Source organism: Lichenostomus cassidix, chromosome 4 (genome assembly GCF_008360975.1).
Source record: "Lichenostomus cassidix isolate B80296 chromosome 4, HeHo_3.0, whole genome shotgun sequence".
NCBI lineage: Eukaryota > Metazoa > Chordata > Aves > Passeriformes > Meliphagidae > Lichenostomus > Lichenostomus cassidix.
Window position 1 is genome coordinate 16754447 of NC_139484.1, and position 22294 is coordinate 16776740.

A 22294-nucleotide genomic window follows, 5' to 3' on the forward strand; every position below is an offset into this window, starting at 1 on the left:
GTACCAAAGAGTGTTCTGAGAGCAAAAGTCAAATTTCTGAACACGTACAGTTATTCAATCTATACTAGTAGAGTTAGGACTCAGTTTAACTATGGTCAAAAATATCTTAATTGACTTAACGTTTTGATCTCCAAGTCCCCAAGATGTTTAGAAAAACAAAATATATTCCAAAATGCACTTAGTTACTGAAGTACGACATGATATTGGAAATGAGCACGTTTTTTCTACCTTCTAGATTTTAAAGGATAAAATCAAACACATTGCCAGTCCTTCAGGAGCTAATATGCAAGAACAAAACATTGTCAGCAGTGGATTCTCAGCTTGAACTGTGTTTGAGATTCTAGTTTTGTTTGTTTGTAAGTTTTCCAAGTAGCCTAGGAACTTAGGCATCCTGAAAATGTGACTGTTGGGCCTGCCTGATACTGACAGTAGGTTTTGTCTTTCAACTTGCATCTTTCATTTTAATGGTGGTGAGTTCATCCCCTTACTTTAATTAACATAAAGTTGTGCTGTACAGTTAGGGAAAGCAGCCAGTTTGTACGAGGACTCATATGATCTTACAGTAATGTTTGCCATGTAAAAACCAGCATGAATTGAAGGACAGCAGTGAAGGGGCAGGAGATTTGCAAGTCTTGGAATAAACTGTAAATAAGATCTTTTCCTAGAGAACCAGAAAAATATATTTGTGTGCATTCTGCCCAGTGCAATTAAGACCTCTTGCCAGAGCCTGCATTTAGGAGACTTCTGGAGGTTAATGTTTAATAGGGTATTAGCTATTGCTGTTTGCTGTGTTCCCAGTATATGGATTTCCTGCTCCTTTGGAAGTATTATTTTGTGCAAATTAAATGCATTTCTATACTAAAACACATGAGTCTACATGTGCTGTTACAGAATCCATGACTGAGTAGTTAACAGTGTGCTGTCAGAGGGTTTTCTGCTTTTAGTTCATGCACTTCTGTTTTCATTTTTCATCTCTATTCAACACAATAAAAGCAGTTATTGTACAGCATAATTCCTGAAATCCCTGACTGTTGGATACTTCTCTTTATAGTATTCCATCAGTGGCAAGCCTGGTCCTACATTAACTGCAGGAATGTTGATTTCTAGCTTTTGCTAGCAAGTGACAGAAGAATCTGATCTAACACACCTACGTGATTCACTTGAGTCATTGGTCTGTGATGACTTATATTTATAATTGGAGGTGTAGTTGTAATGAAGATGCAATGCCACGAAAATGGGAGGTAGAAAACACCTATGAGATCACCTTGAAGGTTCTGTTAGAGTACAGAATGTATTTTTAACTTGTTTTCTAGTTCAGAGGTGAACAATCCAAGAACAGGATCATTCCTGTCCTTCTGTTGCTGGATTGTTACGTGATCTAGTGGAATTTCTAGTGGAGTCTCAGCTTATCTATATTACCCAGTGTTGATTCAGAGGGCCATAAAAATGAGCTTAGGCACGTTTAGTGCCAGTTTATTGGTATGCCTGAGAGTGCTGCTCCACCTCTGTTCAAAATTCCTAAGGCCTGAACCTGCTTTTATTACAGAGTTTGTAAACAGCATTCCTTGTTGCTGAGAAGGAAAAGGGATTGAGGAGTTGGAGCTGGAGTCAGCCTTTACAGTCGTCTTTTCAGTTGTTCAGGTTCCCTGGTTGATGAGTTGGCCATATGGTAATGCAGGGCAGGAGAAATACAGAGGTAAAACTAATCTGTTTGCCTTGAAGAATCTGCCTGCACTTTCTGGGATATAGCACAGTTCAAGCCAATGCCAGCAGTGTCTTCTAGGCAGCAAATTCTTTCATTACTGTGTAATTCATTGTCATGCTGTGAACAGGAGAAGCGCCATACATGGAGAAAGGTTTCTTAGCAGCTTGTTTGAAACTTTCCAACCTACTTACATGGACTTCAGTGGAGCAGCTCTGAATTTTGGCACAGCTTCACATTTTTCTAATGAAGAAATCCTTTGGCAAACACTTACTTGTTTACACCTCAAACAGTTAGCCAACAGGAATGATGGAGGCATGTAGTGGGTGCTTTAAGTGGGTGCTGTACTTACTTACCTTTGTTCTCTGGCTTTTGATGAGCTCATTAACATTTGCCCTTTAACAGCACAGCAGGTAGTTACATCTGCTTTAGGATTCCTTCACTGGAGGTGACATTTATTTTAAGGATATACTGAAATATCAAATCATGCCAATTGTAACTAGAGTAACTTACCATAATTTTTCTTGCTCTCTATGTAGTTCTAAATGGGCAGGTGAATGCAGACATGAGCAGAAAGTCTGCCCTGTGGGGAAACTGAGAGCAGAAATTGTGACCGTAGTCAGCCTTCTAAGTTCATTCCTGCATTTCTCCTGTGACTGTGGTCATCGGGCCATATTTGTGCTTCTTACTCTTGATGCATCATCTGTTCAAGCTAAGAGACTCCAAAGTGAATGAAAGGCAGAAGTTATTCCAAGAGGAGCAGTGTCCCAGCAGTGTAGTCAGAGCACTGGGATTTGGATGCAAATAACTTCCAGTATCCTTGTTGGGATACATTCAGGGTTGTGACAGAGGCTGGATTTTTATGTTTCTCAAGAGGCCATAAGGTTTGTTGCTGCACAGAGATGATATTGTATCTCTCCAGTATGAAGGCATGCATGCTTGCTTTGCTTTTGAGTTTTTTATACTTATTTAGTCCACGAGGGAGTCCTCAACATGCCTTTCACTGAGATTCCTAGGTCCCTGATCTGCAAAGTCTACATCAATCCCACTCTTTCCCTTCCATATGGATAAAGCTCTGTTCACCTGAGTTCAGAATATTGCCTGCCCTGCATTTCCTTTGGCAAACAGATGCCAGGCAGCCATCAGCCATTGCTGAGAGCTGGTTGTATCTTCTGCCTGAAGGCCCTTACATCTTGTTGCTTTTTGGCCTACAGCCCGTGCAGGTTGCACACTTGCAGCATTTTGACAATGCTGCCTGGAGAGCTCACAGGGCAGGAGTGTAAATAGATAAATGTGCTTGACCTCCTGCCGAAAAAAGGGCCTTGAGGTGTTGCTGGTTCTCTTCAACAGCCTCATGTTGTGCGTGTACTATGGAGAGTCATAGGTTTGGAGATAATCTTACTACTGGGTTGATTTCTTAATTTTGGATGTTGCTAGGACAGGATAGCTTTGGGTTCAGATTACATCTATCTGGAGTGTACAGTTTTAATGTTTAGCCTTCAGGGAAAATTTGGAATTTGTTCGCTGAATCTGCTTTGGTTTATGAGAGACATGATTTTAACCTTGAGAGTTTACTGAAACAAAATTATGGGATTCACAGCCAGTGACACGTAAACTACCTCTGGAGCTAGAAATGCTATATTTGCATAGCTGTGCTTGAATTTCATAGGCTTTCTGAGAGCATTTGCTGGCTCCATACCTCTGGAATCAAGCAGACTTAGCAAAGCTTTGATGTGTTTACTTTCAAGCATTTAAGCAGTTCTGCTGTTCACTGTGGCTTTGGTCAAATGTGGAGGCTGTGGTGATGTTCCCTGAGCTCTCTTAGGATTGGTGCTATGACCACTTCCCTGGGGAGCTGTTCCAGTGCCCAACCACCTCCTGGGTGAAGAACCTTTTTCTAATATCCAGGCTAAACCTCCCAGACACAACTTCAGGCCATTCCCTTGGGTCCTGTTACCACAGAGAAGAGATCAGTGTCTGCCCCTCCTCTTCCCCTCATGAGGGAGTTGTAGACTACAGTGAGGTCTCCCCTCAGTGTGCTCTTCTCCAGGCTGAACAGACCAAGTCACCTCAGCTGCTCCTCATAAGGCTTCCCCTTCAGGCCTTTCACCACCTTGATTGCTCTCCTTTGGATGCTCTCTAATATCTTTATATCTTTATTTCATTGTGTCACCCAAAGCTGCCCCAGCACTGGAGGTGGGGCTGCCCCAGAGCAGGACAATCCCCTCCCTTGCCCAGCTGGTGATGCTGTGCCTGATACCCCCCAGGACACTCCTGGCCCTCCTGGCTGCCAGGGCACTGCTGACTCAGGTTCAGCTTGCCATCAACCAGGGCCCCCAGGTCCCTTTCTGTGGCACTGCCTTCCAGCATCTCCTTCCCGAGTCTGTCTGTACATCCAGGGCTGTCCCATCCCAGGTGCAGAATCCAGCACTTTCCCTTGTTGAACTTCACATGGCTGGTGATTGCCCAGCTCTCTGATTTGTCAAAGTCTCTCTGCAGGGCCTTCCAGCCTTTGAGGGAGTCAACAGCATGTGCCAGTTTAGTGTCTTCTACAAACATACTTAGTATTCCTTAAAGTCCTGCATCCAAGTCATTCATAAAGATGTTGAAGAGCACAGAGCCTAAGACTGGGCCCTGTGTAACCCCACTAGTGACAGGTCACCAGTCTGATGTCACCTCATTCACTGCAACCCTTTGTGCCCAACCCATGAGCCAACTGCTCACCCATCACATGATGTGTTTATCCAACTGTGTGCTGGACATTTTTTCCAGAAGGATCCTGTGAGAGACAGCATTGAAAGCTTTACTGAAGTCCAAAGGATTCCCTTGATCAACTAGATGAGTTACCTTGTCATAAAAGGAAATTAAGTTGGACAAGCAGGAGCAGGATCTGGTTTAAAGGAAGATAATACTCAGCTCTTTGATTCCAAAGAATCTCATTCTCATTAACACATCTGAATTTGCATAAAACAGCAGAACTTTATTGAACTTTAAATCTTCATACACTTTAGGGTTGCATCAAGTTTGTAATTTTGATGTCTGAGAAGAGCAGAGTGCAGAGGAGGTGTTTTAGTCATCCAATGCCTAAAAATATGAGTAGAGTAAGATAAATCTGAGTTTGGCAGTGGCAGCTGTACTTATTGTAAGGATGACTGTATTTATTGTGACTTTGTGATTTCAGTATTGCAGTTAATCGAGGAAGGATTTCAGGCTTGGTTCTGAGTGTGGAAGAGAGTTGGTAACTGAATTATTTTTCAAGTATGTGTTGACTCTGTTAAATCTGTAATGATTACAGAGCTGTTGATCTTGGTCTCCTGGTGTCAGTAATTTAAGATGATGAGGCATCTTTAAATTGAGAAGAACTTCACAACTATAATATGCCTATGTGGTTTTAAAATCCATATTGTAGGTGGTAGGAGAAGTGATGAATCATTGTGGTTTTTAGTGACATTTTTACATTTTACTATTTTGTGAATAGAATTTATGTTTTGGGAAGTATTTGGGTGAAACCCATTTTAAGTAAGACAACAGCCCTGCTAAAGACAGCTGTACTGAGGGGCACTACTTGTCTCCAGTCTTGATTGGGACATTGAGCCCTTGATGGCTCCTCTCTGGATGCAGCCATCCAGCCAATCCTTATCCACCAGACAGTCCAACCATCAAATCTATGTCTCTGCAATTTGGAGAGAAAGATGTGGTGGGGGACTGTGTGTGTCAAAGGCCTTGCAGAAGTCCAGACAGATAACATCTGTAGTTCTTCCCTTGCCTTTAGCTGTACTGTTATGGAAAAAAATGGCAGCATAATTCACATATGTTCAGATTATGTTGTTCACAGTCTCTCTAAAATCTTTGTCCTTATTAGTGTAGTCCACATGATATTCAAACCATGACTTTGACACTTGCTTCCTCGCACACAGAAATTCTGTGCCATGGCCAGTAAGGTAATCAGACCCTCATTTGAAGCATAGGAATAGAAAGTGAGAGAATAATATAAGAAGTGTGAGATGAATGTAACTGAAAAATCTCACTGCAGGTTTATCCCAACCTTTGAAAGCCCTTTGGGCCGGAAATATATCTGGTACTCACAGCTGCAGGAGATTTATGCTGTACAGATTCATCCCAGAAGTCCCTTACTGCAGTAAAATGGTGGTGAGCTGGTGTTGCGTGAGAATTGGCTGCATTATGAAATTTTGGAGAACAACACAAGTACAACACAAATACTTGATTTGGTCACTGAATGACCTGAAGGGATTTGCTGTCTCAGCAGGAATTTCCACTAGATTCCCTGGGGCATTTCAGGATGACCTAAGTCCTCTGGCAAAACCTGTGTCTCCAAACAAGGCCTGGTATAATTGTCATTGTCATTACCATTAACTTTGGCAGAGAGCTTACAGCTCTGTGTGTGAAAGGAGTGGAATATGTTTCTTTTTCAAGAGGTTTCAGTGGCCAAACACCAAGGGTGGGTGACTTTGGCAGATGGCTCATTCCCTGGTTGTTTGACTGGGCAGAACTGGTTGTATCAGGTTGATTAGCTGTCAGGCATGAGTTACAGCTGGCTATTGTTCGCCATTTCTCAGTCCTTCATGAAGCAGAGGTAATGCTGTTGAGTGGACAGATTGACATTGAAGCTTTGTGCTGGTAGCTAGCCAAATTCAGACTAGAGTGAGAAAGAAACCAGCATTTTAAACTTCTATGCATCGCTCAGCCATGCCTGGGTTTTTGCAAAGAAATGTACCTTTTTCTATTCTGTGGGATATTTGTATTGACATAGACAACTTGTAAGTTGAAAGAGCACTAGGCTGACAAAGTATGAAGCCTTTCAAAAAGTAATATGGACCTCTTTGTTTTGGTGGACAACTTTAAGAATTCCATTTGTGCATTAAGCAAGCTTCCGAGGGAAGTTTCTCTTGTCTGGAGGAGTAGTGTGTTAATGCATTTAAATAAAAGAATGTGCTGTGTATGTTTTAAATACCTGGTGTATTTTTTGAGGATTACCTTATAGAAATATCTTTATTATCCTTCCAATGATGACATTTAAATATAAACTCACAGCTAGTTTCTTCCAAAAGATCTGCATTTAGACTTCATAATTACTTAACTCAAATGAGTATAAATTGTCCAGTTATTTACATGTTCATGCGTAGCTTGAGATATTGAAAGTTTTTCTTTTTCCTACTTGAGAACATGAGTGAGGTACTCAGAAAAGCAGGATGACCTGTGCTAAGGATGTGTCTATAACACCATGTTGATTCATATGCACAGAGATTTCCAGACTCTTCTGGAGCACCTCAAGCACTTCAAGAACAGAGAAAGATTAGTCACCACACCACGTCAGGTCTTTAGAATATGTCATATTTGTCTTTGATCTTTGAACCCAGGAACTTCTGACATCTCACGGGGAGATGAGACATCCCTATGATGCACCCAGTCAGTTACGAAGAATCTTGGTGGTGCTGTTGTGTGGGATGATGCCACTTGACTGGTCAGCTGGTACCTCCAGGTGAAAGGTTTTCTTGCACTTTCTTCAACACCCATCATGATGCATGTTTGTACTGGTCATAAAACTGTCTAGTCTCTATTACAAGAGACTGCACAAACACAGTTCCTTGCATCTGAACTTTGAGACTGTTATGTCAAGTTTCGACAAAACTCGAAAGCCAAATGCAGGATGTATGGTGTAATATTTCCTTGTAGTTTCCTGTTCTTTGGTGGTTTTATTATTCTTTCTTGTCCCTTTGATCATCAGTAGTACCTGATGCTATTTTACGTGTATTTAGCTGAGAATGACGGTGTATTTTAAATTACAGAGTAGCAGACTTCAGCAGAGCCCATGCTTTCAGGGGCCAGAGCCTGTAGCTATTCTGTAACAGCCCACAGCATACCTGCTTCAGGCTGAGTCTGATCTTTGTCAAATGCAAATTGAGGTTAAGCTTTGCCAGAGAAAAAAGCTTCAGGAAACAAAAATCAAATTATTTTTTCTTCAACCAAAGCATCACTATTCAGTAGGCTTGTCCTTGGATTTATTAGTGTCATCTTCCAAAGTGAAACTTTTATGTACTTACAAAGATTTACAGGTGTCTGTTTGTTTAGTGGCTAGATTTTGCTGGGGATAAAATGCTGCCTGATGACACCACATCAGGCATCTCAGTCTGCAGCAGGTCATATGTTTGTGAGCTGGGCTTGTTTAGCCTGCAGAAAAGGAGGTTGAGGGCTGATACGATTGCTCTCTGCACGTACTTGAAAGGAGGTTGTAGCCAGGTGGGGGTTGGCCTCCTCTTCGGTGGGTTAGTGCCTCCAGATCCCAGGCCCTGCTGCCTCCTGTTGCCATTCTCTCCTGTAACATTGCCAACATGTAGCTCCCTGTCTCCCCTGTTCCCCACAGACATGGTTTTCCCCTTTTAAATCACAGCACAGCTGAGAGGCACTGCCTGGTGTCCACATGCTGTGTGCCCAGTTCCCATGGTGCCAACAGCCACAGGCTGCTGCAGGTGATGGCCTAACAGAGCGTTGCTGGAACCAGCAGTGGTCCAAAGGTGACATCCTGACTTCAGGCAAAATGCCCATTGACGTCAGCAAAGTCAGGATCTTACTCAGAGCAAGCAGTCCAGAGCCTAAAACTGGGAAACTCTCTCAACATCTCTCTCTGATTTCTCTTTGCACTGATACATCTTTTATTTTTCATTTTATCCTCTTCAAAGCTCAGTACAAAGCAGCTTTCTGTCCCATAAAACTTTTCAACACGTACAAAGCATTTGAAAGCAGCTGTGAGTAAAACATAGAAACAGAAATAAAATTAATTTTACAAAAAATCTTAGAGTAAGCCAGGTATCAAAATGATTTTAGAAATTCTGATTTACTGTCCAGCAGATTTGTAACAACTACAGCAGGCAGCAGAACTGAGAAACCAATGGATAATAAAAGTCATTAGGAGGCAAAAGCATTATTTCTTTAGAGAAAAAATTGTTACAGAAGAGGCTGTGAACATGTGCCTAGGTATAGTCAGTGTAGTGCACTTGAATTTTTAGAGGGTTTTAATGGTGTTGTCAGCAGTTTCTAAAGAAGCAAAAATATCTTGTGCATAGAAGGAAAGACTTTTTATGGATTAATAAGTAAAAGCAATAAAAAGATATGATTGATTTATCAGTGGAGAGAGGTTTTCCATGAAGTCCCTTATGGATCTTTGTTGGAATTTGTGCTATTTAACTGCTTTGTTAATGACCTAGAAAATGCTGAATGTACTGATAATAGAAAAGTATTCAAGGCAGGAAAAACAAAAAGCTGGCTAAAAGGACTTTCAGGAGTATTGGTTGAAAAACTGATGAGTTGAGTTTCCATCACTATGAGCTAACTATGTAAACAAAACCCCACAGATTATATAAATGCATGTACTGATGAACTCTGAATTAAGCAATCATGAAAGCAAATAAAAAGTTAGATTTTCATGAGAAGCTACCACTAACTCTGCCTTCATATATAGTGCCACATGCAGTTCTGACTGTATTTTAGAAAGGACTTAGTAGAAGGTGAAAGGTGTAGAGAAAAGCAGAAAAAATTATCAAATACATGAGCATGACTTCTGTAATATGAGAAAATAGATAAACTCAAATTTTTCTGTCTGATTACAGACCACTGCTGGAGTAGTATAAAGTCAAGAACGGTATGGGGAAAGTAGTTAAGGAACAGTTACTGACAAGTTCTCGTAATTCAAAACCAAGGGAAAGATTATGTCACCATACCTAAAATAGAAGTACCTTTTTTTTCGATTTTAATCAATGTGTAACCATGTTGTGAAACTCCCAGCCATGGGATCTTGCAAAGGCTAAAACCAGAAGTGAACACAAGAGAAAACTGAACACAATCACAAAGGTTAGATTCAGTGTTTGCTGTTAAAACGAGGGGCAGACCTCTGAACTTGCTCTTCTTCTCCCCTAAGCATTTTTACGGTACGTGTTGATATCAATTGTCAAATATCATGGGTGGGAAGGGATTTGAGAAGAGGTATATAGTCGCTGTTACCATCTGTTTCTCCAGTTGTGTCAGAAGCAAATTCAATGCAAACTTTTTTAGTTTGTCTGCTATGGTACAGAAAATAAGTGTTTATTTCACTTACCTTTCTTTTCTTAATTTTGTTCTTGCTCCTGCATTTTCAGTAGACACGCCTTTATTTTTCTTTAAATAGTCTTTATCAAACTGAGTGTTTGATTTATATGTATTTTATAGTACTGTTTTGCACCTTGTCACCTTTGCCGTTTTTACACTGGTACAGAATGTCTTTCAGTTACAGATTATCTGAAAGGATTGTTCTGGCCTTTCTTTTTCTCACATTTCAATTTTCTCTCTCCTTGCTTCTGTAGATGACCAAACCTCCAGTGGAGCGATCCAACCAAACGTGCCTATTGCCACAACCAGGCCAGTCAGATGGACTACCTCAAGTCAACCTCCGATTAACAGACAGTGGTTCAAGTGGGAAGGAGATGGACTTAGCAGATGAAATCTCCTTCGTTAACAATGATGTGTTTTTCTCCAGGTTAGTGTTCTTTTTTTTGTCTTTATGTTTGTCTCTTCTTTTGTTTTGTACCTGCATCTCTGGCTCTGGGCATTTTGAGCACTTAGACAGGATACTGGGGTGGAAGATAAATTAATGTGCCTTTTCCTGTTGAATCCAAAGCCAGCTGTGTGCTTTGGTTTGCCTCTCCAACGTAAAATTTCAAGCATTTGAAGGTTGCCTGCTTGGTGAAGGAGTGCAGAAGGACAGGTCTGATCTACAGTCAGTCAATAGAAATTACACCTAGCACAAGATACAATCAAAATTTGTCTCTTTTGAATAATCAAGTGTATTTGATCTGCCCAGTTTAAGTCTTAACAGATGGCAGGCTTTATTCTTATTCTTAAATCCAAAAAGGAAGGGACTTTTGAAGGGATTTCTCTTTCTGGCAAGAGTGATGCTGCTGATCATACTACTCCGTTCAGACAAGAATAGATGAGCATGTGTAGAGTATCTGTAAGAGTATCTATCTGGATTTATCTTTGAGAGTCTATTAGTTTAAAGCATCTAAAAGCATATTTGGAGTTTTGATTGCTGGCAGATTGTCTATTAGGTGAACAGGTAATGGGCATTTTGCTTTCTTGTAAAGTCCTTCCCTGAACATCAGGCTGAACCAGGATCTTTTCGTTGTTCTCAGGATATTGAGTCTGTCATTCTCTACCCTCTTGTGTCTAGTGCAGCACATGAGGGATTCAGGTTACTGTGGGAAATTGCAGTGTGCTACTGAAATATGGAATTGGCATAATGTGGGAAATAGTGCTATTCACATGTCATGAAACACAACACTGCAGTGTCCCAGCATACCAACCAAGAACACAAAGCAGAGGCAGTGCTGCCAGACACGTAACTAAGTGACTTCACTGTGTAAGCAGGAGATGTGTGCTATTCTCAGCACCAGTGCAGACAGACAGCATTCAATTTATGAGGCAAGTTAGCAAATTATGAACTAACACTAGATTTTGGTTCATAGTAATGGTGGTGAAGCATAGATGTCAAATTTGGTTTCTAGCCCTTGGCAGGCACATATGCTCTTTAACTCTTAGCTGTGTTAGCTATGTGTTTCACTCTCCCCAAGCTCCTCCAAAAATTTCTGCAGCTGGAACACATCAAGTTTGTTTATATGGTTTAATTAATCCAGCTGCTTTTAACTGAGATGAGTTAGAAATCAATTATCAGAGCAGGTCAGTGGGCAAAATGGAGAAGGCAATACAGTTCTAGCAGCTAGGCAGGGCCAGAGAGGTGGGGCTGGGGCAGAAGTTCATCTTGTGTTGATATGCTGGAGTCTGGCAGAGAGTGTGCCCCTGCATGTACTCTGCTATGTGTTCCAAGGTGTAAAGGGAAATGAAGTGCCCAAAGGTTGAAACAAAGAACTGCCAGGTTTCATGTCTGGGAGGGTGTGTGTGACTGATGTACTTCATGAGGTACCCCAACAAACTGCCTTTCTTTTAGGAGAGCAGTCCCCAAACAATGTAATTATTTGCTGTAGGAATTCATGCTTTCCTGTCAATATGTAATTGCTTAGCAGGGTACTGCTGAAGTATGGGACAACTGGGCCAATGCTGGCACAGAACATTAAGCACCAAATGAAATGTGTTTGTAACTAGGCAGAAGCCTAATCTTCATGCTCAGGCCTTGGGATGAAAGATGTCTGCATCTCTAATTTTATCTGGGAAATTAATTAACTGTAGAAATGAATTCCCCTGTAATCCCATTTTGTTCAAGAATGCCCTAGTTTTCTGTCCTGTGTCACACTTCTGTACAAATTTACCTAATTGGGTTGAATATCTACACTGCTGTTTGCTTCTGGTACTTTTTTGAATGTGATCTATGGCTGCTGCTGAAGGAGGAGTAGGTAGTGTTTGCTGTTTTCTATCCAGGACAGCAGGTTTTTGGGCAGGACGGGATGGAGAGAAGGCTCTGGACCAGGGGAAGAGCAGGGAGAGGTCTCTAGCAGACCTAACATATTTGGGGGGCAGCTGTGCAACAGGCAGAAACCCTGATTCCCTGGCATTAATATATCAGGAGTGGTTTTAAATGTGCTTTTGGCAGCTTTTTGTCACTCCCACGTAATTTAAGACCACAATGAAGTATTACCTGGTGTTATTTCAGTGCAAGGCTATTTTTAGGAGTTTTCACCTTTTTCTGCAGAAGGACTCTGGCATCTGACCTAGATTACAAAGTGCTTTGCAAACACACTACTGTTCTTGTTGGGGGGTTTTGTGTCACAAGGTACCAATAGTTCTAAAATAAATGTTATCATTAATTATGTGTAATTACTAGATAAGTTTTAGTGAAGTTACTGTATCTGCTTAGCTGTGATACGATCTGTGCTAGGAAAGAATAAAGGTTGTTCTTGGCAGTGATAATCATTTGCTGTTTCATGAAAACGCCTGTGGTTTGTTCCCTTTCCATGCTCAGATACCATGATATGGTATCTGAAGAAGGATGAAGGGCTACACAGAACAGCAGATGCAAAATTCCACCTTTAGCAGTTTCACAAGTGTAACAGTGAAGAAATAACCACACACACTAAGCTCCTAAGGCCCCCTCCAGCAAGGATTGCAACCTTTAATAAATTCTGAATCAGTTTCATTAGACACTAGAGCCTTCAGGGAGAAACTGAGAGACTTCTGGTTGATTAGTAATTTTTAATACTACCTAAAACACCTCTTATTATGTGTCTTCATACAGTTGTCCTTAAAATGAAGATCCACATACTGAGGAGCAACTACAGTTGTGACTATGTCTTCTAGAATGACTTACCATTTTTTTTAAAATAATGAAAGTCATGCCTCCTTACAGGTATGATATTCCTCATTGCAGGAATTTTTTGAAGGTGCTGCTGTCATTTGAAATATGCAGTATATCAGTTGCAGTCAAAACATTGCAGAACATAAAATCTGTATCATCTTCTGTTCACAACAGGTATTTTAAGAAAATGTTATGTGTAAAGTTATGTTCTTTTTTTCTGAACAAAATAGGTGGACTAACTATGTACCTGCAGTCCCCACTAGCACGTAATGTATGTGTTGTTTTGAAATTTCCTCATTATTATAGCTGTATGCCAAGGGAAAACTCCTAATTATGTAGTAGCAGAAAAGCATACCTGTAATGCAGCCCTCACTTAAATCCAAAAACAGTGGAGAAAGTGAGGAAGGAAGAAAGGAGGGAAGGGGCAGGGGAGGAGAAAGTGGTCTTCAGAAAAAAGGGTGAAAGTCTTTAGGCAATATGCTGCCTGCTATGTACTTCTGTGAGTTGCATCTCATTTTTGCAAGAGTTCCTGCGCAGTACTTCAGAGCAGGGCAGCCAAACCTCCAGACCCTGGGAACCACCCACATACTTTGTCTTTATGTGGCTGAGAGCCATAAGACTCACACTACAGACTCAGGAGCTGGGGGAGGCAACAATTTTGGGACAGGAGAGTGGGCTGGAGGGAATGGGCCTCCCTGGAGCCTTACTAGACCTTCAGTGAGAGGGGGCTAGAGTGGGCTTGCAGCTCTGTGAAGCACAGAGTCCCTGTGACTCTGAAGGAAAAAAACTCAAAGCTCTGGTTCATACATAACTGTAGTAGGAACTGGTGTGATTTTGGATGTGTGTAGAGGTACTAAAACTTCAGATAACTGCTTCAAATAATAAATTCAAATGGCTTTTGCTTCAAGGTTAGATATATGAAGATGTATGTGGATACAAAAGTAGGAGGGCCTCTTGGAAGCAATGCTCTCAGCCTTTTGTGCTAAACTTCATATACAAACAAAGAAAAGAGAGAGCCTTCAGGAAGGAGGGAAAACACTTCCTGTAGTCAAAATGTGAGGCAGGGGATTGTGAATGGTGAGCATAAATGTCTTTCCTAGTACTGGCTTAGAGGTGCATGCTGTCTGCAGACTTTGGTTGTCACTATGCTGGATCTTTTGCCCAGGAACAGGCTCTGAAGTATGCTTTTGTGTATGTCTGGTCTAGCACTTGCTGGTGCTGCATCTCTTTGCACTCCAGGGACTGTTTTGAAGGGGGATCCCTCAGTGGGAGAGCATGCTGCTGTTTGTGGTGCTGTTAGGCTCTGTGCATGGAAATAGCAATCAAAGGAGTGCAGCTGGGTACCCTTCCTGTGGGTTGGGTGCTGGGGAATGGGTGCATGTATGGCAGCCAGGCTCATGATAAGCATTGTGCAGTTCCTGAGGACCACAGCTTAGAGCAACCACAGCAGTTGTTCAGCAAGCCAGCCTTCTGTATTTTGTAGCCATGTCTTTGTGTGCCAGAGATCACAGATTCCTGTTTGTGACAGCCATCACAGCTGCAGTGAGATTTGCTGGCAGTGAGATACCCTGTGCTGGCTTTCTAACACGTGCATGTTCTCAAAGAGAAGGTTTGTTTACATCAACCTTTTGTTCACAAAAATCCTTATATCTGGCCTGTGTCCTGAAAATAAAGGGATCACGTGCCTAGTAGAGTGGTAGCATCCCTAAAATAAAGGGTTGGTTAATGTACCCTGCTGTGCCCTTTTCTTAATGACACTGTGTATTTTCACTGCTAGTTATTGAGGTATGAAAACATATATATATTTGTACACTGAGAAGTTTGTGCTTACTATAAACACTTTCCCTATTTGTTGGCTTTCCTTTTAGCAGCTGCGGTTTAAAACCGAGGCAAGCCAAAACTTATCATTATTCTCTGGCATGTGATAAGAACTGGCCTGTTGTTGCCAGAACAAATCAAACAGGGGGGCTAGTGTTGTTTGCTTAGCTGACTATTTTTGTTTAGGTTTGGGGTTTTTTGTTTTTGAAGTCTGTCATGCCAGTACATTCAGTCCCCATCAAAAGTAATAATTTGCCTTACCACTGAGGAGCCTTGCTGCCAGGTTTACAGAAGGGATTGCAGCCAGGCAGCAGGCAGGGCTGCCCTCCAACAGCCATGGATTCATCAAGAAAACGATTCAGGAAAGGGGTAAAGGTCTGGAATGTGTTGGTGGGGAGGTGGTAAGCACAGTTGCCTTCTGCATCATTCAGTGTGCAGCAGCCTCTGGCAGGCCCTGTTCTGAGCCCTCAGAGAAGACTTCTTATGTAAAGCGTTGTTGCTTTTTGCCGCTTTCTCTCTTTAGGTTGTGTTGAGTTAGTTTTTCCAAGCTGACTCATTTAATTTTGCGAGTACATTTGTCTCCACCCTCCTATGCAATCAATTCCCTTCTTTCTTGCATTGTGGGATGCTGGCAGCAGGAACTGCCTTACATAATGAGTTATTAAGAAAAGCATTTCGTTTTCTAAAAACACAGCCACAGAGACATGCGATTTCTGTGTCTCTGCAAGGCAGGTGACTGTGAATGGCAAATCAGGGTGTGGTCTGTGCTCTTCCTAGTTTCTTCTCCCCTGTCTGTAGCCCAGATGTAATGACAGTTACAGAGCATGTAATTAGGTAGATTTTTTCCGTGCAAGTCACCTGGGTGGATTTCAGTGTAATTTTCAAAGCATTTGCCCTTTCTCTTTCCACCCTGCCCAGGTTACTCTGTTAAATTAGGCTTTGTCCATTACACTATTCTAACTTTCCTTTCTAATTCTAGCCATTTTATCTTTGTCTCTCTTTGCAAGATTTACATGGTGACAAATTATTGCTTGCGGGATGGAGAACATTTTGAATCTGATGCCCTGGCCTGTGCCACAGAAGTGAGGTTCCTCTTGGAAACAAGGAGAGTAATATATGAAACAAAAATCTGGTGACTGTTCGAGGTAGAAGGCACATATGCACTTTGTTTTCATAATGTGCATATAGAAACAAAAGTTCTTCTTTTGGTCCATGAGCCAAGTATACTAGCTTTTCCAGTTTCCTGGGACAGCATCCAGCAGCCTTGGAAATCAGAAAGGGATTACAGTAAATTCACAGTAATTCAGTAACAAAGCTGGAAAAAAATTACTCCCTTTCTGTACCTCAGGCATTGCTCTCTCAGCTAGAAGGATTCTTTATTTTGTTATCTGCTTTTGCTGTGAGGAGGAAGTCCCTACAGCTCATGAAGCTGATGGCTTTTTGATACCAACTGGGTCAGATAATCTATTTGCTGAGGAAGTGAAGTACAAACATCTGCATGATTTTTAAGTAATTTTTAAACAAAAGGATCAGTGACTTCTTATTGGAGAATACACAGTGAATAATGAGTTCCAAGCCAGCCTTGGAAATCTTCATGCTTTTAATATTTGTGTTTATATAAACCAAGACACCCATCACTAACCCATGTTCCAAGCAAGTAGGGAAGAAGCAGAGCCTCTGCACTGTGACTTGACTTATTTTTACTTCAATAATTGAATAGTTCCCTCTCCTGTAACTTCCTTAGCCTCTCTGCTGAAGTGCCTGGTGCATTGTTCAGATGGGGAGGTTCAGCACAGAATGCTTGGTTTCCGGTAGCTTTGCAGAGCAAGCAGTTTTCTACCACCTGAGGCCGTGAGGTATTCCTTCCCCTGTGGCTCTCCAGAGGGGACCTGAGCCTGTGTCCTGCAGGCAGTCCCCACAGGAAGATCATGGGCAGAGGTCAGCAGGTTCTCAGTCAGGCTTGTTTGCTGCTGCAATTTCCCGGTTCAGCTCGGAGAGCTGTGCATTTGGACGTTGTGTTCAGCACGTTGCAGCGCAGGCTGCTGGGTTCAGCTGTGACTTCCCATGACACACATGTATATTTTTAATCAGAGTGGTCAGCTGGCTGTCTAATAAGAAGAGGCTGAGCGTGGCAGGGCAGAGTTGTCACTCACTGCTCCTGTCACTTTGCTGGCATCAGTTTGGCTCTGAGCTGTTTCAGTGTTCTAAAATCCTTCTTTTTCATGGTCAGTGGCCATGAGAGATTTCCTCTTGTTTCATCTGTTGTGAGGAGTGTGATCCCAAGCTGACTGCTTATCTACAAATTGCACTTTTTCACATTGGCTCAGTGCCTTCCTCCTGGCCACAGACTGTTGCAGTTAGAAAGTGTGAAGATAGTTCTGTTCCTGTACCAAAGCTTTTCTTTTCATTATACACCTGCTGAAATAGTGTGTTTGTCTCTAGGAATGCCTCCAAAGAGAGGCCACTACATAGTTGCAAAGAAAAACTAAAAGCTGCTGGGATGTTAGTGACTTCTGTTTGTTAAGGCTTTGACAGGACTCCTGGAAACAGAAGATTCCATCACCAATTCCTCGGGTCCTTTCACAGTCTCCAAGCACCATGCATTCAGAAAGTTTGAGTCACATAGGGAGGGATTAATATCTAATAAAATAACATTTTTATTGTTCTACATTATGGTTAGGAACTATCTAGCCACTACAAAATGATTACTGTCTTGGGAGCAACACTGCTAACGCTACGCCATATTTTGTAAAATTTGTAGATGTTTCCTTCAAAAAAACCCACCCTGAATATTCAGAAAGTGTCAAATCGCAAAAAAAAATTTAAAAAATTCAAGTGACCACTGTTCTAACAGGGCTTTTACCACTTGTACCACTCCTGACAGGAGTGTCCTGCAGCGGGACAGGAGTGTGTTTGCACAGCCTGGACATGTACAGAGCAGCTGAGCTCAAAGCTGATATTTATTGCAAATGAGGGGCACAGCAGTGAGCTGTGCTGATTAAGCCCAGTATCGCTGTATCTGGCTGTGCATAAACAACGATTTGTTGTTTCTTGCTGTACACACAGCTGGGTGCAGGAAGAAGCCCTAGGGCTGACCTGAGAGGGCTGTGTCCTGCTAAATGCAGTCAGGTTTTAATGGATCTGGTCAGAGTCGCCTTTTAGCAGAGTCGCCTTGCTTCTGTGGCAGATGCAGCTTGCAGCTCTAGGCAGAGAGCTGGAGTTATTCTCACCCAGCTCACTCTTCTTTTAGTGCCTCCCAGCCAGAGTCCAGCTCTCCTGCCGAGTCATCTTTTTCCCACCAGCTCTCCCGGGAGCCAGGCCGGCCACTGGGGCACTGGTGCAAAGGGAGGACTCCTTTCAGTCACGTCATCAGCTGAAGAAGAGGAGCTATTTCTAGAGGGCTTTTTCTGGAGGGTGACTCTGCCAGACTGACAGCAGTTTATCTTCCAGTGGAATAAAAAGCCGCGTGCAGCAAACGCGAATGATATATGGACTGTTCTGCTTTCTCAGCCCCTTCCCATATCCTTGTTTTTCCTAAGGCTAAGGCTGAACTACAGACCTAAAGCACTTAAAGGTGCTTTAGGAAGCAGGGAACATGAAGGGTGCAGTCCATGCATGGACTTCAAAGGATAGCAATTTTGTAGAGGATTGGAAGGATGTTTTTGGAAGATTGGAAAGGGTAAAAACAGTGGTTTTGGTAGGTAATACAAGTCATGGAGGGAGTACCAGGAACTCACTTGAAATTTTTTTCAGATCTTTTTTCTAACAAATGCTTTTTTGTCCTTGTTTTCAATGACAGACATTTTCATTGGTCTGAAATAGCTGGGTTTTTAAAGAGCTGTTGTGCAGGTAGTTTTATAGGAATAACAATTCAGTGTTTTAAAGAAATAACAATTTAGAGGAGTGGAAGAAATTTCATTGGACACTAAAATTTAGGAATTTCATTAGATTAACAAAGCTTTGGAGAAAGCCTGCTTTGAAAATTACTTGTACCAGACTGGACTTCTGCTTGTTTGCTTGTTCTCCCATGCTCTGGCACTTGAACTAACTGGTGCGCATGAAGAACCTAGTGACCTTGTCACTCCGCATGCTTTACCCTGTTCCCACAGCAGATTAGCTGGCACAGCCATTCACTACTTGTTGCTTTCCCAGGAAGCCCTTCAGGAACCTACTGCCAGTCCTCCCCCTTCTCCAGGATGGAGGCCAAGAGATAATTTCTGGGCTATCCCATGGGGTGAGAGTCCTTTGGAGCAAGTTAAAACGTCTGACAAGCGGGTGTGGCAGTGCTTGCAAAGGATACTGCTGCTTAATGAAGAGCAGCCACAGCAGCTAATCCAGGTCTCCTGGGAGTGTGGGGTGTCCCTCGCAATGGGAAATGAACTTTTATGTTTATCTGTTGGTTCAGATCAGGAGTGCTGAGTGCTGAAGCTCTGAGAAGCTTTCAGTTTGGTCCATACTTTTCTCTTGTCCCTGCAAGTTTAAAGAACAGCTCTGGAATGTTTTCTCCTAAACAGATTTTAACTATCTTTGTTTGAAAGGTAATTTGGCCTTTAAGTTGCAGATAGGAACAGAAAAGCTACAGTGTAAAAACTAGTATATTCTCCACAGGTATACCAACAAGGCTTGTATTTCTATGCCAGTCCAAAAAATAAAAGGGCATAGAAAAATGAAGTCAGGTGAGAGCAACCTGCTTCTCTTTTTGACAAGAAGAGTATCAATTATGAAAATAAGTAAGAAAAATATGGAAATTCCATCTAGAGAACTTACCTAAAGCTTGGTGTTCCTAAACAGAGGCAACTGTAATTTGTAAGAACATTAAAAATTCACTTTGATGAACTGCATTGGTAGTTAATTATTTCTACCATTTTAAAATGTCTAATTTCTAGGCATAATTTGCCTATCTTGGACTTCCAACCATTGAGTCTTGGTCAGTTTAGTGATTTTAGATCAAGTATTAATGTTTCCTGCATGCACAAATGATTTTCTTTGAAGAGCACTAAATGTGTGGGTTTAGTTTTTGTGTGCACTTCATGGGTTGTCTCTTAGCACTCTTCAGTTTTCCACAGCTTGTTTGGGAATGGGAATTCCAGAACTGATCAAAGTCTTTTGTAGCAACCAACCCAGCAGGAAATACAGACGTAAGACACCTTTTCCATGTAATATCCATGTTGATGCCCCTGAGGATGATGATCATTTCAGCCACACAATCACTTAGAGCTTGTAAGTATGATGTTGTATCGTCTGTCTTGCACATAGTTCTCAGATTTTCCTCTTATGTGGTTGTACTGAAAGTTTTAATGCAGGCTTGCATACAACATAGAAAAATAACCACCAGTATAATTTTACATTTACTTACAAATCATTGAAACATCCTGAAGTGAAATAGACCTGAGAAACAGCTTTACGAAGTTACTGTTACTGCTTTTAAAACTTTCTGAGGATTCCCCTTTCACTACATTATGTTATTGACATAGTTGGTCTTTCTTCCTGTTTGTGCCCTTTTGGAGACAGCCTTTTTAATTGTCTGTCTGCTTTGTTTGGACATGAAGGGCTACAGTTTCCAAGTACAGTTTCTATTTACATGTGACTTGCTTATTTCATATATGCACACAAATCTTCTGGTCTGTGGGAGATTTTCCATGGTATTTATCATTATCAATGGCCGATGTTCCTATGAGTAGATACTTTAAAGAGGAAAATGTATATATTAGTATATGTATGTGTACATAAATAATGACATTTTTAGGTTTGTATTTGTGGTATTTTGAAAAGTTCATTCTTTAATTTTCAGTGTGGTGATATCTTTCCTTTGCATTCCAGATTTCTGCCAGAGGGAAAATATTGCATAATTTAGTAAACATTGTGGGAATAAATTGATGATATTGAGCAGCATTCTAAAAGCCCTCAGATTTTGTCAGACCAGGCAAGACCCCTTTTTTTTTTAAATAGTATCTGATTTGTGTATGACTGTGTGATGAAGCAAGGGATAACTGCTTTTCAGGAGGCAGACACAACCACATCCTCATAAAATCCATTATTTAGATCACATATCTTGTATCCTCTGGTGCTGCTCGCATATCCTCTTCTCTTCTCGCTTTATGCTGAGAAAATTACTTGGTGTGCAGCTAAGTATGAAAAGGAAAGAAAAAGGAGAAAGCACTTCTGTAATGATGATTGACAGGAGACTTCCTTTCCAAATGTGCAGTTATTCTTTAAACTTTGATAGAGAAAAGTGATTATTCATATTTAGTTCCAGCCAGTTGTGGGGTTTTCTTTTTTCCTTTGTTGAAACTCAGTAAGAAATTTGCAAATCAAATAGCTAGAACCCAGGTGTTGCCTTGGTGTAGGTGCTGAAGTGTGGTGGTATGTGTTGGTATTTCAAGGGGCTTTATCATTTTTATTGTTATTTGCTGTCTATTTTCCTGAAGTATTTACAATACACCAGGGAGCATAGAGTCAGTGGAAAGGATGCTGTGCCTGTCCTCAGAGACAGTTTTTCCTCATCCTCTGCTCATATGGCTGGTGGTACCATAAAGGGCCTCTGTGGTGCATTGTTGCTGCCAACAGATGAGTTTGGCCTTTCTGAGAAATAGGAATGCAAGAACTATATGAAACTTGCAGGAGAGGTTTTGTCTTCCATGTTTAACATGGGAGGACGAATTCAACAAGTACAAGCAAATCCAAACCAAAATGTTTTATAATCTTAGCTTTTATGTGTGATAGCCCAGCTTGAGTTATGCAAGTTAAAAAAGGCATGAGAGGGCAGGGGGAGGGTAGGAATTCCTGCCTCTGTCAAGTAGCAAGTTGTAAACATCTGTGTGAAGGAAGTGGAATTGTTTGGAGATAAGACTGCAGTTTTCTGGCAGATTTCGTCTGCCTGCTTTGTGGCACAAATAAATCACTTGTGGTCCATAGCCATGAACAGGGGAGGTGAAGAATTAAGATTTGTGTTCTTGTTTAGTAGTTGAGAGATTCAAAAGGCCCATTGAGATAATGTGAACTGAATTAAGGTGACGTGCATTGTGCACTACTGCTCTTACCGATGGTTGGCCACAGTAGCTGAAAGTAGTTTTTAAAATTTCATTCTCTTTGATATTTCTCCATGTTAAAATCTTTTGTTGCAGTATCTGCAGCTGCTCTCAAAATAGTTAAAACTTTGGGAAACCAACAGAGCTAGCAACAACCAACTTGCATTTTTTCAAGTTTGGTCACCTTTCTTTCAGCAGTTGTTGAAGTTGCATGCCAGTGGGTGCAGGGAAACATGAGCTCCTGTACCTCCTCTTAGGTGGTACAGGATGGTTTTAGCAATGTTAAAAAGAGGCAGATGAGGATGCAAAGGAGAAAACTGATGCCTTTTGAGTGGACTGCAAAGGAAGAGAACAGAAACAAAAGGTGGATCTGAAGGTGTTGATGGCATGGGGAGCCCTGCAACTTACTGTTGGCATCTGGTTGATTTTAGCATGATGCCAGGAGCTAAC

The 22294-nt window shown here is 41.5% G+C and overlaps 1 protein-coding gene across 8 annotated transcripts in view; it reads left to right on the plus strand.

Moving 5' to 3' along the window:
• The window catches only part of FAM13A (family with sequence similarity 13 member A), a 120873-nt gene that overhangs the window by 37784 nt on the left and 60795 nt on the right, over positions 1-22294 (plus strand). For 3 of the 8 annotated variants that reach the window (XM_085058035.1, XM_085058038.1, XM_085058040.1), the window contains exons 6-8: positions 10057-10229; positions 12396-12476; positions 13050-13172. In XM_085058035.1, the coding sequence (XP_084914161.1) occupies positions 10057-10229; positions 12396-12476; positions 13050-13172 (377 nt within the window). The remainder of the gene's footprint in view (positions 1-10056; positions 10230-12395; positions 12477-13049; positions 13173-22294) is intronic. The other 5 variants (XM_085058041.1, XM_085058043.1, XM_085058042.1 and 2 more) reach the window with 3 other exon arrangements.